The following is a 17,352-nucleotide window of genomic DNA, read 5'->3' on the forward strand; positions in this document are numbered from 1 at the left end:
CTGCTATTTAAACATAAGGTATCCTTCTTTTCCCTTTCACTCCTTCTTCCTGGATTTTATTAAATTTTATTGACTTTATCCATTTTATGTATTTTATCCTGTTTTGTTATTAACTCACATCACCATGTTTACAAGGCAGTAGCACACCATCAGATTTCCACTAGGGTGCTGTGTGCTGGAATAAATTTCTAGGGCCTGAGCAAGTGGCAGTGCAGATCTAGTCATTAGGAAGTTGATTCTAGCTGACAGGATTTTGGATGTATAGAAAGGAATTGTCATGGTTCTGGGGGACCATGCATGTTAGTGACAACTCCCTGTCTTGACTCAGTCACTGGCAGGGATCCTGTGCCACTAATAGGAACAGGATGTTTTCAGACAGCACAGAGGGGATTAAGGATCAGACCTGGATGCCTGACCTTGGAGCTGGTGGGATGGTGCTAACACCCAGGCGTGCTATGCCAGAGAACTCAGAGACATCCTCCTGGCCTGGATTTTAATGCTACCAGTAAACAGTAAAATATACTTTAAGCCACAAATTCTTACAGAGAGTTGAATGCGATTAAAAATAAAATTTTCCTATTGAACTTTTCATGTTAGATCATTGCAGACTCAAGTGTAATTGTCAATGTTAACACAGAGCTCCCTAGCACCCTTTACCCTGGTTCTCCCTACAGCAGGATCCTGCAAAGCCAGAGAACAGTCTCACCAGCAGCATGCTGACACGCAGTCCTGACACAGAACACCTGCCGCCTCTCATAGCACGTCTATACCTCTACTTACCTCCTTCTTTACTCCAATATGCCCAATTCCTTTGTCTCTGTCATTCTGGTACAGCACTTAACCTTTGAGTACATGTTCCAAAGCCACAGCCAATTAGTTGGCTGGGGGAGGCAGTCTGTACACCCAAGCCAGAGATATGAGGCATTCTTTTTCTTAATTATATCATAGTGTGATCAGTAGACTAATACCCCCCACTCCCAGATGTCCACATTACCCTCTTCAGCCTTAGTGAATGTGATAGTTTATGTGATTAAGCTAAGGACACTGCAATGGGAGGTTATTCTGACTATCTGGGTGGACCCGACCTAACTAATGACACAGATCCCTAAAAAAAGGCCCACCGAGTTATGGAGAGAAGCACATGAAAGAGTGGCCAGAGAGAACACTTTTGTTTTGAGTTTGGGATATTACATAACGTGAGGCAGGAGTCCTTGGAATGAGAGGAGGTGTCCCTACTTATTCTGGCATGGGAAGCAAACGACTTGGGGACCTCACTTTTATCAACCCTGTACAAGCACAAATTGCTATTCCTTTGCATCCTGCTAACTTTATTAGGAATTCTGGGGATTCAAAGGCCTGTCAGACAAGATGGTATTTAGGAAGCACTTTTAAGAGTCCACAGATGACAGAATCTGTGTGTCTATCTTGTGTGTGGCTCATGGGGGAGCTCATGCTATGGAGAAAGGGGCTGGTATGAACAAGCAGAAATGCAGCCAAGCTAAGGCAGCCAGTTTTGATTCTGGGCTGGGCCTTGACTCATGAGCATGTTACTGAGCTTTCTGGGTCTTTCTTTCTCTTCTCGCATGCAGAACGATATGAGATGAGGATGAATAAGTGCTCAGAACAGGGCCAGCAACATCAAGGTTAGTGGTTGTGATCACTATTTTCTCTATTTCTCTGTTCACAGGATGGAGCCCTGGCTGAAGTGAGTGATAAACTCAGCAGACTGTAGGAGGGGAGCAGCAGAGCCTGGACACACACTAAGAGTTACATTAGTATCTCTAGGCACAACTATAAAGAATGAGGAAAGGAGAAACTGTAATTAATTCACATTTCAGAGGAAATTCCTGTTTCTCAGATTTGGTAGGCAAGATTATCTTAGCTATAATTATAACTTTCATGCCATGCGTTTGGTGTACTTGTCCAAGATAGTTCGGTGGCATTGAATGTGAGGTCTCACTGCTGCCAAGGACAGAATCTGGCAACTCTTTTGGAATAGGTCACATCTCATCAAATTTAAGGGGGCACCCTGGCACTTTCTTCCCTTTGTTTCCTGGCTGATGGCTGGTCATGATGAAGTACTGTTTCAACAACAAGAGGGTAAACTTGAGGAGCAGCTGACTCCTGCTCACTCTACCACTGCTAATAACGATGATGACTGAATGTGCTGGCCCTTGACTCTGTCCCTCTTTTTATGTGTGAGGCCCTATTACAAAATCTCAGATCCAACTTAGTTCCTAACACAAATTATGCTTCACGAAAACAAAATCTAATGAAAAACTTCATAAAACAGTCTGTAAGGAGTTACTCAGAATATTACTCAATATTCCACACATATTTTTCAAAATAAAAGTTCTCCCACTATGATGCCACAAGCCTCTGTGAACACTTAATTGCACTTACCCCACCATGAGGAATCCCTGGTACAGTGGGACAGATGCAAAGTAGAAGACTGAAGAAAACACAGCCTTAAAAGACACAACAACATAAATTAAAAACACAAGCACCATTAGTCACAATTATATCATTTGCATGCAGCTTCTCCAGAGGGTCTTACTACTAACATCTAAAAAAAATATAACAACAGCCAGTCTCCCATGACACTGACAGGCTTTTCTAAATTATCTTTTGACGGTACGCCAGGCACAAGGGACTTAAATACCTGCATGGTGGAGATAATGAGACCCCGGTGCATGACAAACTGTCCAAGAGCTGCAGACCTCTTATAACTGTTTCGTCCATGCACCATGAGCAGCCTGCCGATGTGTCTGAACTGTGTGATGGAAAAGTCCGCTGCCAGCGAGGCCTGCTTCCCCTCCTGAGTAGAAACACAAAGTCACCTCTGTAAAACACTGTTCGCTGTGAACCACATACTCCAAGAGACGAATTTTAGAAGTAGGCCTAAATTAAAAGGAGCCTGCAGCTGTGTGGCTCTGGAAGCTTCATATGGCATGTCCCACAGTAGTGCAGCATGGTCGAGGGAAGAGCTTGTACTAGTGCCTACACAGCTGCCTAAAGGCACTGTATGTGATGAGCAAAGGATTTACTTCCAAATACTTAAGAAGAATTCATCTTCAGTAATCTAGTGGTAGCACAGAAATTAAGAAAAAAGGTGGAGTATGGCACTAGCCATAGGTAACACCACCCCACTCCAAACTTTGTGATCTTGGGCCTCTTTAAGACTATCCTTTAACACTTAGTTATCTCACATTTAAAAAAACAAAAAAACAAAAAACTCCTAACAAAGTTGCTGTAAAGCACTACAAAATAAAGCAGCGAAAGAAACAGCCAAATTGGTGTTTAATCGATTTTATAGGTCTTGAGGGGTATGTAACTATTTAGGTGACTGTAATTTAGGTGACTGTACGAGAGGAATTAAGGCTGACTCAAAGATAAATCTCAACCATGGTTTGGTTGGCCAGAGACAGAAACATTTGTGCAGGAGAAACACCTAGCATATAAAGCAGGAGAGAGAAGCTGAAGAACTGTGGAAGGCCAAGAAAGGGGTAAGGGGCTCTGGGACACTCCAGCAAGTTCTAACCACAGATGACTTAAGAGAACAGGTTCCTCAGGCCATCCTACGAAGAAGGAAGACACCAAGGGATTATGGCACTATTATACTTGGTACGAACCTGCATTTCATAGACAGGCACCCAGCCCACAGAGTTAAGAACAGAAGGGAGAGATGCTGGTCTATTTATCTCCCACCCAATTATGAAGCTCAGGTGTGGACAGACCAGGCTGTTACATATTCACCCACAAAATATGTGCTGACCGAGTACGGGAGGTGTTGACCAAATATGTGCTACATGCTCACTACATGTTGACTATATACTGACCATGTGCTGACCAAATGTACACTATGTGTTGAAGATGTGACAAAAGAACAAAAATACCTTTCCTTCAATTCCAATCCCACAGTCTGCTGCCTGAATCATGCTCACATCATTTCCTCCATCACCTAAGGCACACAAGAACAGGAGACATTAAATAAAACACCTATATCCATTATCTCCCCAGCCAATTAGGGATTGTTTAAAAATTTTCCAGTAATATAGATAAAAAGCAATCTAGTTTTAGAGATGGAACATTTTTGCCTATAATGTCAAGAAGCTGATCACTCTTAAATTTTTACTAACAAGAAGATGGCACTCCCACCCTCCAATAGCTGGCTCTGGGTGTGGCCACCGTTCCACCCAGGGAGTCTCACCTATAGCACAGGTGCGCTTCCCAGTGTGCTGTCGCAGCAGTGTTACAATGTGGGCCTTCTGGGTAGGTGAGCAGCGGCAGCATACTACCGCGGGGCACTGGCAGGCCAGCTCCACAAGCTCATGCTCATAGTACTTCAGACAGACCTAGAAGACACAGAAACATATGAATCCACCTGCACCACGCATGATGTTCTAGGTTCAAGCAGCAGGGACCTGGCAGAACTGTGGGGTAAAGCCAGTGCCCTATCTCAAGTGTGAGTGGTGTGCTTTCATTTCCTGGGTCTCACCACACTCTGTATACCTTATGGCTGACCCTGTCCTAGAGGCTCGGGGACATGTGGGTTCACAGTCCTGTGGAAGGAAGAGGAGCAAGGCAGGGAAAGACTAGCACATGGAGGCCCCTGGGAGGAAAGAGCACATTAGCTACAGTACCGGAGGCTTGTGATAAGGGCCGTGCATGACAGGGGAGAATGTCTGGGACAGAGGCCAGACTCAGGTTTGGTGGTCACAGCCCAGGACAAGTGGAGAAGCCTGTCTGGTGTGAATGAGATACATGTCTTCTGAGACAAGTGCTTTGGGCACTCCGGGAAGCTTTCCTATTAGACTGTTTTTAAGATGATTTCAGCCTCTTCTTCCTAGCAAGTGGCTCATAAAAAAGTGTTTTGATATGTGATTTTAAATACACAAGGCTCTTGTCAAGGAGACAGCATTAGTTACTAATTCCTTACCTTGGTTGAGAAAACTAAAATTCCAAAGCACTGCCCGAAGGGCATGGAGTCTACTCATTCTGTGAGTAACTGGAATCATTCCCAAGCATGAAGAATGAGCACTGAAAATCCAAGTTCTCACACCAAATGGTACAAAATATCACCAACATAAGAAAATGTTTATTTCTCCTCAGCTGCTAGCTCCATAGCAACAGTACACTATAGCACATAGCAAGTGCTTTACAGGGGAAGGTGTGACAGTTCCCTGTCCAGCAGCAGTCCAGGTGGTGGTAAACGGGTGCTGGTGCTAGAAGTACTTTTGCTAGTCTGTTTGAACAGGGCCTCTGGCTACCTCTGTTCTGTTGTTTTTCCTTCTGTTCTCAGGGAGGCAAAGAAGCCCCAAGCCACATTGGCAGAGTCTCTATGGGATTCCTAGAACTCATTCTCATACAACATGACTATTTTAGTTTCCTTTCCTTATTTTCTCTTTGCTTTAACTTCCTCATTTATATAATTTTTATTCTCATGTGACACATGTATCTCTTTTGGGGAACATATCAGAATAGAATAAAACCAATGCCATCTATCCATCACTGAACACTGATCCAACCAAAATTCAGGATTTAACTATATTGGGAGGACAAAAGCAAGGACAGACAATGACATCTTCCTTAGCAGGAATTAAATAGATATTTTCAAAAGTTTAAAAGAAACAAATCATAACTCTACAAAAAACACTTTTATTTGGAGGTATGAAAACAAATGCTAAAATATGAGGCCCAAAACAGTGTCAGTGCGTATTGAGGGAAGAAAGTGTGGAGCCACAGCAGGACAGTATGGCTACTTCAACTGTGTAACTGTCAAACTCTGAAAAACAGGCATGAACTAAGTATAAGTAATACCAAGCAACAAGGAGGAGACAGGAAAGTGCCTTTATCTGTGAAAGAGAACAAGGGCCTTGTGGGGCAATTTCTTTGGGTGTTCCTATAGAAGATTTCTCCTACAGAGCCCCACATATTCTCTAACACAGTGACAGCTAAGGGACAAGTACCCCCCTGTACTCCAGGTGGGTGAGGGAGAATGATGGCTGCCCTCCAATAGGTACCATGAAGTACAGGCTGATGGGGTCTACTTTTAGGTGTGCTGCTCTGAGGAAGCAAGAGGCATATGAGGTCTGAGGTGACCAGGTCCAGAGACCTATGAAAAGCTGGGTGGAGAGAACACCCAGCCCAGTACCAGAGCCATGCTTAAAATGAGGAATGAAGCCACTTTGAACATTCCAGCCCCAGGACTAGCCAACAGCTAGAACCAAGGCCTTCCCTCCTTCCCATGGTCTGTCTGAGGTACTCTGGGAATTAAAAGGACAGGATCTGATTAGAGAGAGAGCCATTTTTTTCTCTCTAACAGGCAGCTCTTATACATCCCACATGCATTTGGAAATGCTGGTTTGGATAAACTCAGAACAAGAATCTTATGGCCAGGGCTACAAGGAGGATAGATTTGGTAACAGTGAGCAGGGGCCCAAGACTACTCTGGGTCAGCTGAAATCAATCAACTTCTGAACAGTAAGAGACAAAATTACTCAGACATAGCCAGGATACATCCTCAGGCTAGATGGTTCAGAAGTTGTGAATCATTGCCATGTTGGAGAAACTAACCAACACAGCAGACAGGCAAGGTTGCTTGATGAACAAGCTTCATTCAAGAAGCCCTGGTCCACTGACATGGACAGACACATGCTTGGTTAACAATGTCTTATCTCACGAGACAGACAGACACATGGTGGGTTGGTAACCAACCTTACCTCTAGGGAGTCCCCAGATATGACCAGTGCACAATCATGCTTTCTTCTAAATGCATTCAGCTCCAAATGGGCCTCCCCCCGACTTGTTACCTCCATTAGAGAAGAAAAAAGTATCACAAATTAAAATGGCTTCTAAATTAGAAGCACAGACCAGGAGGACATTATTTGGGGAATCACGTAAGATCTTTCAAATACAGTGTCTAGAACCCAAGGTACATATGAAGTCCTACAGCAAGGTCCTTTCAAATTTCTTCTGCAGTACTCAGGTGACTATGTTTTTTGATTTGCAATGAAAGAAAGCAGGAAATTTATAGTATATAGGGCAATGAGAGCAGCACACTCTTGAAATTCATATGAAAGGATGCCTACACATTGGCAGTCACTAGCAATGTGGAAGCTACTGACCTTAAAAATACATTCCTTTAATATATAGCACCAATAATTGACAATGAGAATAATAATTTACTAATGTGACAGGTATGGCAGGTGGGTATAGGTGTGTAGTGTCTTGGAGAATTTATCTCATAAATCAGAATGTCAGGGTCCATGGAAGTCACTCATTAGTGCACATCAAGTAAGTGAAAGATTTATCTAAAATCAGGGCTTTATTTAAAGTTGTCTTTTTTCATAACACATAGAATGAAACAAAATACTTTTATAAAATTGCTTCTATTTTTCTCTGCTACAGGTTTCTGTTTATCTCATTTAATTTTGGCTTAGCATCTAAAGGATTAAGTAATCTAAATGAATAAAATTAAAGTCAGAGTCTTAAAATGTCAATAATTTTAGAATGAAAACATACTGTTTCTGACATTCTTTCTGTGGAGATTTTATGGGTCATAAAAGAAATGATATATTATAGGAGAGAAAAGCTTCATAAATTAATGTCAGACTCATTTTTAAATAGGTAGATTTTATTGAGAAAAATTTAATTTGTGGTGCTGTAACACTGAAAAGTCAACAAAAATTGATTGGAAGTTTTATCAGAAGCATTAATAATTTAATTGCAAATAGTAGTCTGCAGGGCCTAATTTGTGATTCTGATGCTTCAAAACAAAACACATTTACATATAAATGACACTCAAATAGCGATTTCTACAGGTGGAAACACTACATTTAGACAGCCACAGTCACAGATGTCTGCTCATCCATCATCAATCTAGATCCAAGGAACTTTTATTTTTCACTTGATTTAAATATAGTTATAGCTAATATATACAGTAATGACAAATTTAGGTAATTTGTATTAATTTTCTTAGAGCTAATTAAGAAAAAGCATTTAATCTGAAAATGACAGATTAAAAACATATTTCCACTTAGTATTTAGAGCTTGGTTTGGAAAGCCTCTGGACCAACTGTAATGTGTGAAACTAATAGACAATGCTTCTGAAACCAATACATACTTTTATACATTTAATAAAAAACTATCACAGTATGCCTACATAAAAATAGTAATAAATAATACTAATGGTACAACAGTTAAAATGCTTTTAAATTTAGAATTTATCGAAAAGCAACTTTTGATCATATTTTTAACATATATTTATAAGAAATATATAACCACATATATATTTTCATAAACAATAGGTTTTAATTGTGAAAAAAACATTTAAAAATTAAGTGTGATTTAGAAACATACTCACTGGTCTGAAAATATGAATGTCTTGTGTCCTAGACACCAAATGCGAACTTTTGGCAATGCAAGTAGCTGTCTCAAGTTTATCGCCTGTTAGCATCCATATCTATAAAACAATTTAAACTGGTAAATTTCAACAATACAATTCTAATTTCTTAAAAGCGTCCATTTTTGAATAGACATTTGTACACTCATTATTAAGGTGAAGCTACACAAGTGTCCAAGGACAAAATAAACGGATCAACAAAATGTAGTTATCCACACAATAGCTTATTATTGAGCACTAAAAAGGTAGGAAAAACATTTTTGAAGGGTTAGGACTGGGAACCAAAGCAAGAAGCCTTTACATCCCCAGGCAGCCCAGTTTATTTTATTTAATTTTTAAAATTTGAGATAGGATTTTCCTAAGTCACTAAGCTTCCTAGGCTGGGCTAGAACATGTGATTCTCCTGCCTTAGCCTCTTGAGTTGCTGAGATTATAGACATGTGCCACCATACCTAGCAAGGAAGGAGATTCTAACACAACGCAGATGGACCTTAAGACATTATGCTAAGTGAAATAAGCTAGAAACAAAAGGATAAATACTGCATAATTCCATTTGTTTAAAATATCCAGAAAAGTCAAATTCACATAGCCAGAAAGTAGAATGAGGTTACCAGGGGTTGGAGAGGGGGACAAAGTTTGGGAAGAAGAAAAGTCTGGAGACAGGAGGTGGTTGTAAACATTGAGGATATACATTATACAACAAACTATACACCTAAAAGTGATTAAAAAGGTAAATTCTGTTGTCTGCATTGACTTGTTTAGGTAAAACAAAACAAATAAGACCAAAGTGATGTTCAGATGCAGCAGCTGAGATCTGGAGGTACATGATTAAATCTAATGCAGATTCCTACAGATGGCCAAAGGCAACATTTACATTGTCTGCCATTCACACAGGCTTGACAAGGCAGCACACAGAGCTAGGAGAAACACAATACTTTTTATTTCAATTTTGCTGGTTTTTCATGTGGAAAGCAACTTAAGTTCAAATGAGCAAATGGCCCATAGGTAGGCCAAAAGTTATTTATATTGAATAAAACATGTCAAATAGTGGTACTTTTACATTAAAAACTGTACATACATGTGGGAAAGCTCTGGCCAGAGGAGTGCTTGAAATGAATGCAAAGATGAAGGGATCTTGGAACAACAGTTCCCAGGGTCCTAGAATGTATGGTTAATGATTAGAGCTGATCAGCAGAAGCAACAAGCCAAGCAGAATCAATAATAAGTTATTCTCAGAGATGGTAGCTCTGGCCATTGTGTTCCTCCTACTCTCTGATAAGTTTCCTGCCTGATAAGCTAGCTAAAACTAGGCCAACATGTGTCAAGTAACAAGCCATACCGATCCTTCCCTTCTCCCTGAAGAAAACTCCTATTCAAATACTGCAAATGTTTTTCTTCTCCATCTTTGTTCTCATGTCCTTGGGTTACAAATAAAAGGCCAGGGGATTCTCAAATTACTGCTATTTTCCCTGAGACTTGAATCTCTGAATCAGCCCCTCTGGGTATCTCAGTATTTAGAACAAGTGTCATCTCCCAAGTAATCTTTCAGCTTCTGCGCTGTCATGGTTGCATGTTATGACACACACATGCACATATGTGTGTATAAATATCCCTAGACTAAAAGTACAATATCAGGGCATTTAATTATGAAAAGCTTTTTATTTATATTTTTACATAATAGCAAAAAACCTCCAGAAATATTCTCATTATCATATGCATCATTCACACTTCTTATGTACCATACAGAAAGATATATTTTTTTTTGGAAACAGAAAATAGAAAAAAAGTTATACAGGACACTATTTGTTCAGGTATAATGTACCTATGGTTCTTCTCCAGCCTAAAAAGTTGTGCTGCTTACTTCATATGTTATTTTTTTTCGTACTGGGGATTGAATTCAGGACCTTGCAATTGCAAGGCAGGCAGTGGCACCACCGAGCTAAATCCAAGCCCCTGCTTAATACATTTTTATATTCCCTTTCCTGGAATTAAGGGGATGAGACATTACTCTGACGAAGTGGAAAAGAACTGCCAAGCAATCTGTGGATCACTCCGGAAATGCACATGAGATCCAAGCTCTAGTCCTTTACACAAAAATCTTATACTGTTTAACAGACAACTAATACGTAGAGTCTGCCCAAAAAATGTATACACACTTCAGTAGTCTGCCTAATAAGAAAGCTAAAGGCTACCACTTTGAGTACCTCCTATAATTGCAGAAGCCAAAGGAAACTTGTAATCTCATGATGTCTCAATAAATTTAGTATTAAAATATTTATATAAGTTTTTCTTTTCCTGATGCACATATTTTTTTTGCCAGACTCTGTATGTACCTGTGCCAAGCTTCATTACATTAGAGGAACAGATTTTTATTTTTTATTTATTTATTTTTTTGGTATGAGGGATTAAACTCTGGTCCTTGTGCTTGTGAGGCACATGGTGGAACCACTGAGCTAAATCCCTGGCCCGGGAGAGATTTAATATAAAAAAAAGATACACAAAATATTTACAAAGTAGGCTTACAATGGCTTCCTATGGAGCCTAGGATAGAAGAATGAAAAAGGGCTATGTGTATGCTGGAGAGCTAAAGGATCCAGTCAAATGTTAAGGGCTTGGCGTTCATTGTAGTCTGGCGCGAGTCCATATCAAAAAGTTAAGAATCTGTGTTGGAAGGTGAAAGAGCTTGCACTGAAAACCTGAAGGCACTGGAGACAAATGCCCAAAGGCAATGGCAAAGACTGGAGCTTGTCCAAAGAAGCAGAAAAGGAAGACTTCTTTCCCTTTTTAACCCATCTAGGCTATAAGCCTACTGGCTGGTTCTACCCACATCCATTGTAGTTCTTCCTTTCTTGGTTTAGGGCCTGTATGTTAACCATTCACAGAAACACCCGTAACTGTGCTCCACTTATTCACTAGGTATTTCCTAATCTATTTCAAGTTTGCATCCCAATTAACTATCACAACCTACCCCTTGTCAACTTGACAACAGAACCACTTACTTAAACCACATCTTAGTCTCAATGTACAATATGCCTAATGTGATACAACTATCCAGCATACAAAAGAAAACGCACTTATTCCCTCCCCAGAATAGAAGATGAAGTTTTTCTCTGGGTGATGCTTACTCTTCTAACATTTCATAACTTAAACATTATAGCATAGATTTAACAGTACTTAAGAACTGATATTAAGTCTATGAATATCAGGTTAAGAAGGAAGAAAACAAAGATCCCTGCTTAATATATGTCTACATGTAGACAAGCATATCAACAAAACAGAGAAAAACAATTACAACCCTTGTTTCTGTAACTGGTCATTCAGTCATATCTTCTACTGCCCTTTCTGCATCCCCTTGGCTTTCAAAAAGCACCTCAGCAAGTCTTAGCTCTTTTCCTGATGGGATGACCCCTACCTTCATTCCTGAAGGTTCTGGCCCATTTGTTCTCCTGCATACATTGGGTTATTGTACTTTACTACTGACCTTAATAATAGGACATGGTTTTTATACTAAGAAATGCCCTAAAGGATCTCCTGCACTCCAAATGTACACTTCCTTTCCTCCATTGTGGAGTAATAGTTCAATTTCCTCTTGGTAGTCTGGATCAATCACTGCACCAACACTATAATATCCTTTTTAGCTTGTATACTCAGAGGCATGAGGAGCCCAAAACAAAAAGTTCAGTTCAAAATGAGTTGCCAGTTCAATAGGATCACTGTTGTGCTTCCTGGTCCAAGCTTTTCCCCCTCTGGAACTAAGACTTCTAGGCCAGCAGAGCATAAGTCCTGGGAACAGGAAGCAAAAAGTTTTCTATTGGGTACCTCGGGGTAATGTTGAGTGCTATCATTCCAATTTCCACCCCTTGATTCCTAGACCCATGAATCCTGGCTGTGGGACAAACAGTATCAGAGAGTAGATGTTTAGTCAAAGCATATACAGGCTTCTATAGAATTTTGCTCCAGCCCTGCAAACTATTGCCTCCTAGTTGGCACTGCACTGCATCTTCAAAAAGCCATCCCATCTTTCTATCAATCCAGGTGTTGAGGATAGTGAGGAAATGGTAAGACTAGTTGATTTCATGAGCATCAAACCATTCATTACTTTACTTCTTTGGCCATGAAATATGTTCCTTAGTCATAGGCAATGCTGTGTGGGATACCATGAGGGTGGATAAGGCAATCTGTAAGTCCACAGATGATAGTTTTAGCAGAAGCACTACATTCAGTAAAGGCAAATCCATACCCGGAATAAGTGTTTATGCCAGTAAGGACAAAGAACTGCCCTTTCCATGACAGGAGAGGTCCAATGTAATCAAGCTGCCACCAGGTCATAGACTGCCCCAGGGAATGGTGCCATACCAAGCAGAGACCATACCATTGGTCTCTGCTGCTGGTATACCGGCCATTCAGCAGTGGTTGTAATCAGATGAACCTTGGTGAGTGTAAGTCTGGGTTGCTGAACCCATGCATAACCTCCATCCTTGCCACCATAATCACTTTGTTCATGAGTTAACTGGGCAACTACAGAGATGGCTGAAGATAAAGGTTGACTGCTATCCACATCCACAGAATAGGTCATCCTATCCACTTAATTATTAATATCCTCTTCTGCTGAGGTCACATTTAAATGAGCATTTACATAAGACATGAGTATCTTTATATCCTTCACCCATATGAAAAGGTCTATGTACATGTTTCTTCCTCAAGTATCTTTGTTACCAATTTTCTATTCATGTTCTTTCCATGTCTCTGACCATCCAGCTAGACCATTAGTTAGAGCTCATGAATCAGTATATAGTTGCACATTTGGCCACTTTTCCTTTCAAGTAAAATGTACAACCAGGCACATGTTCCAAAGTTCAGCCCATTGTGAAGATTTATTTCCCCCTCACCAATGTCTTTCAGGGATGTCCCAGAAAGACTGTAGTGCTGCAGTTGTCCACTTTTGGGTGGTACCTACACAATGGGCAAGACTATCTATAAAGGAGGCCCTATTCTTCTTTTCCTCTTTCATACAGTCCAACCCAGGAGGCTAAAGGCACATGCTGGGGGACAGACTGGGGAAATGTACATGAGATCTAAGATCTGCTTTAAGTAAATGTCCCTTCCAGCTTTGGAGGAGTATCTGGAGTCAGGTCAGGCATGAGGTATTTGCAATAGAGTCTGGTCCTTTACACAACATACTTACATAGTTTAGCAAAGAACTAATATAAATATTTAAACCTTTATATGAGGAACATTTACTACCTTAACATGTGCATAATCTATCATGTACAATGAAGAAATAGATTGAAGGCTCTTTGAAATGAGGTCATCTGTTTTTTTGTTTGTTTGTTTGTTTTTGTTTGTACCAGGGATTGCACTCAGGTCCTTGTGCTTGTGAGGCAGGTGGTGGGACCACTGAGCTACATCCCCAGCCCCATCTGCTTTTGAACAACACACTCAAGCTTGAGTAATTTAAATGCTGAGTCTGGACTGCTCTCCTCTAACTATGAGCTCTTATCTAATCTGTCTGATATTGGAGCAGTGTCATGGTATATTGTCTGCTACCAGCTGGGTGATACCAGCTCTCCCTATACCTTCACCCACCTGAATCACCTCAGAAATTGGGGGTGGATTGGTAAGATGGAGCCAGCCATTGCTTTGTCTCCGATCTTCCCTTCAGTTTGCTTCTCTCATCTAACTATACAGTTTTTCTTTCAAAGACAAGTTATACTTTTTTTTCTATCCTCAAAAGTAGATCTCCAATCCTTGAGGTAGCATTAAAATAAATTTTCTGTAGAAGTCTATCACTGAACTCTGAGCTTCAATGAGAGTAGTAAGAAAGTAGCTTCCTAAAAAATAAAATGCTTCAAAGTACTAGTTCCTCTGGACATGAAGGGACAAATCAGTAAGATTTAGATCAATGGGCACAGAAAAGAAGCACGCTGCTATGTGCCTTCCAGGGACAACACCAACATACAACCCAACTCATACTTCATAAGGAGCTACAGCTCATCTATCAAGAATGTCAGTGGGGCAGTAGTTCCACTGCCTGCCTCACAAGCACAAGGACCTGAGTTTGATCCCTGTACCAAAAAAAAAAAAAAAGAGTATCAGTGGGAATATTGCAGATACCATGTTTCAACTGCCAACCTGCCACAATGGGGCAGGTGTGCAGGCAAAGGGAGACTCTGGAGAAGATGTTGTTCCTCAAGAGCCCTCATGCAGTCAGTACCTGATGTACCAGGAGCTGGGAAATAACTCACATGTGTTTGACAAGAAGCTAGAAAGAGAAAAGCACTTTTGTGTTTGCTTCTACAGGCTTGTACCATCTCTGGAAGAGGGATCCTGTTGCAGTGTTCACTTGTCAGGCAGGAGAACAAGGGGTGCTTATCATCACAGGCTCCTTTGTGCCTTCTGAGTCTGTGAGAGTGTGTACTTATAACTTCAGATACACAACTAAAGTGAATAGATGGAACAGGCTTTTGTATACTCTAGCTAATACTCAGATTTTGTCAATGGCTTAGAAGCCCTTAAGCATGAGGTGTTTCAGCACATGCATGATTCATCAGTATGTGAAATCCAAACTCAAAGCACTCAACTGACACCTGAACACACATGGGTCCATGAAAGCTCACCAAGACTGAGGTCTGGGGTGCTTGCAATCTACTTCAAGAAAAATCTTTACATTCAGACTCTAATTCTATGATGCAGGAAGGATTTTAATAGGCTGATAGAAGGGAAGGAAACCTCAACTGGTAGGACAAGTGGCTGAACCAAGGATGCTTGGTGGAGTGGGCTGTAGGCTTTACATCTATCTTTGGAAAATACATGTGTTTTGGGGAGGAATGGGCAAACCAGAGACTCTGGAGGTAGGGGTAGTTTCTGGAGACATTTCTGGAGGTGCACAGGCTATGGTGGCAAGGAAGGATAGGAGCTAGGGTGAAACTTAACTTATGAACATCTCTTATCTACCACCCCACAAGACTGTCATAGAAAAATAGTTAAAATGAAAACAGGAATTTGCTTAAAAGAAAGCCATGTGGGGAGCCAGGAGCAGTACGCTACCTTGATCCCAGCATTCCGCAGCATCTCCAGCGTGGGCCTCACATCAGCCTGCAGCTGGTCCTCCACCCCAGTGAGGCAGAGCAACTCCATCTCCCTCTCCAGGCTCTCCACCACTGCGGCCACCTTCAGTGTCCGGTCATGGATACTAAGTTTGGCTTGACTGTATCGGCTCTGAGAACAGAGGAGACACACTGTGTACACAGGTGTATGTACTCTATGTGTGTGCTGTGTACAGGTGGTTTCTAATAATTCACTACATAAAAATTTACAATACAGGTAGAGCATCTCTAACTGGAAAATCTGAAATACTCCAAAATCAGACATAAAATCAGATAGAAAAGTAGCACTATCATGATCCTCAAAAGATTTCAGATTTTGGAGCTAAACTTTTCAGGTTAGGGATGCTAAGTCAGTGGAGTCTATGCAAATATTCAAAATATCCAAACAAGTCTGAAGTCTGAACCAGTTCTATTCCCAAGTGTGTTGGGGAGGGACAAGGCATGCTTAGCCTGTCCTCAAGAAATGGAATGTCTTGGCTCTTGTTGACACTGGAGGCAGTGGGGTTAGACAGAGTTTTCCAACTGGGCTCGACTGCCTCCACCCCTAAGCTGCAGTGATACTGGCCTCATAACAGCACATGCACATAATTAGAGGACTCATGCCAGCACAAAAACAAAGTGACCCACATCAAAGACAAGTCTGCAAGTGGTGGATGACGGACTCTGGCTCACCTCAAAGTCCTGGTATTGCTCTTCTGTCAGTGCCCTCTTTGCCACTACGAGAGTCCGGAGCCCTTCACGTGCCATGTTTCCACACTGTAAAAAGACAGGCCAAGTTACTCATGGGCCCCTCAAGGAGACTAACACGACAGTGACAAGGCCTCATGGTGCTATCAAGGTCACTCTGGCAATACTACTGTGCTGTCCTCACTGCTGTGTGGGCCCACTGTACACAAGCATGGGGGTGGTGAGGGCCATAAACCTCACATAGTGTAAATTTTCTCTCTCCTCAATGAGTGGACATAAGTAAAACATGGCAGTTGGGTGTAACTTCAGCAGAGTGCTTATTGCAGTAAATTCAGTATTTTAATCTCTTAATCCATCCAATGTCACCAATCTTACTGTTCTCTTGAGATGAAGGGAAGAAAGTTACTGGAGGTGGGGCCAAGCTGTTCTCCTGGTAGTGGCAGTGCACCTTCCTATCACAGCGCACATTCTTCTTTCAAGCCCACTACTGTTCTTGAAGTTTGACACCAGGTTATATGCAGTACGTAAAATAAGGCCTGGAGGATGAGAAGTCTTCCTGTGGAATGTTGTGCTAAGACTATAGATTTAAGAGGGTGGGTATAAATGCTGTTTCTCCAACAGATAGCTATGTGTTCTTGGGCAAACCATGCAGCTATCCTTGCCTCAAGTTTCCAAACCAGTAGATATGAACTCTAATAGGGATGTTCTGGGACTAAGTCAGTTCATGTGTGTAAAGTCTTGTGGTAGTGTGTGACAGAAAATTAGTGCCAGACATTCATTATTGTTGTTGCACTATTTTCAATTCATATTTCCTGGCCTTGTGAGTCAGGTGGATCATAGAGTCATTACCATCAGTCAGGGCACTGGTGAAAGCTGGGGCTGGTGGAGGAGCCCCACAAATTTGACCCTGCAGTTCAGATATCATGAGACAGTCAAGGAGGAGCCCTGGAGGAGTCACCACATGATTTGCATCCCTATTATCCCAGCACATGGGAGGGTGAGGCAGTAGGATCACTGTGAGTTCAAGGTCAGGCCAGGCTACATGGAGAGTTCAAGTTCTGCCAGAACTACAGAATAAGACTTTGTTTCTACCAACAGATAAACAAACAACAACAACAACAACAACAACAACAACACCCAGAAATGCATTCAATA

General features: G+C 41.3%; 1 protein-coding gene across 7 annotated transcripts in view; it reads right to left on the reverse strand.

Moving 5' to 3' along the window:
• Atp9b (ATPase phospholipid transporting 9B (putative)) overlaps window positions 1–17,352 on the reverse strand; it is a 278,807-nt gene that overhangs the window by 29,491 nt on the left and 231,964 nt on the right. For 4 of the 7 annotated variants that reach the window (XM_010605561.3, XM_010605556.3, XM_033757511.1 and 1 more), the window contains 8 exons: window positions 16,183–16,266; window positions 15,452–15,622; window positions 8,366–8,464; window positions 6,723–6,815; window positions 4,211–4,355; window positions 3,897–3,961; window positions 2,663–2,818; window positions 2,404–2,468 (listed from right to left, as the gene is read on the reverse strand). In XM_010605561.3, coding sequence (XP_010603863.1) covers window positions 2,404–2,468; window positions 2,663–2,818; window positions 3,897–3,961; window positions 4,211–4,355; window positions 6,723–6,815; window positions 8,366–8,464; window positions 15,452–15,622; window positions 16,183–16,266 — 878 coding nt within the window. The remainder of the gene's footprint in view (window positions 1–2,403; window positions 2,469–2,662; window positions 2,819–3,896; window positions 3,962–4,210; window positions 4,356–6,722; window positions 6,816–8,365; window positions 8,465–15,451; window positions 15,623–16,182; window positions 16,267–17,352) is intronic. The other 3 variants (XM_010605557.3, XM_010605559.3, XM_010605560.3) reach the window with 2 other exon arrangements.

Source organism: Fukomys damarensis, unplaced genomic scaffold (assembly GCF_012274545.1).
Source record: "Fukomys damarensis isolate Sample0158 unplaced genomic scaffold, DMR_v1.0_HiC HiC_scaffold_30, whole genome shotgun sequence".
NCBI lineage: Eukaryota > Metazoa > Chordata > Mammalia > Rodentia > Bathyergidae > Fukomys > Fukomys damarensis.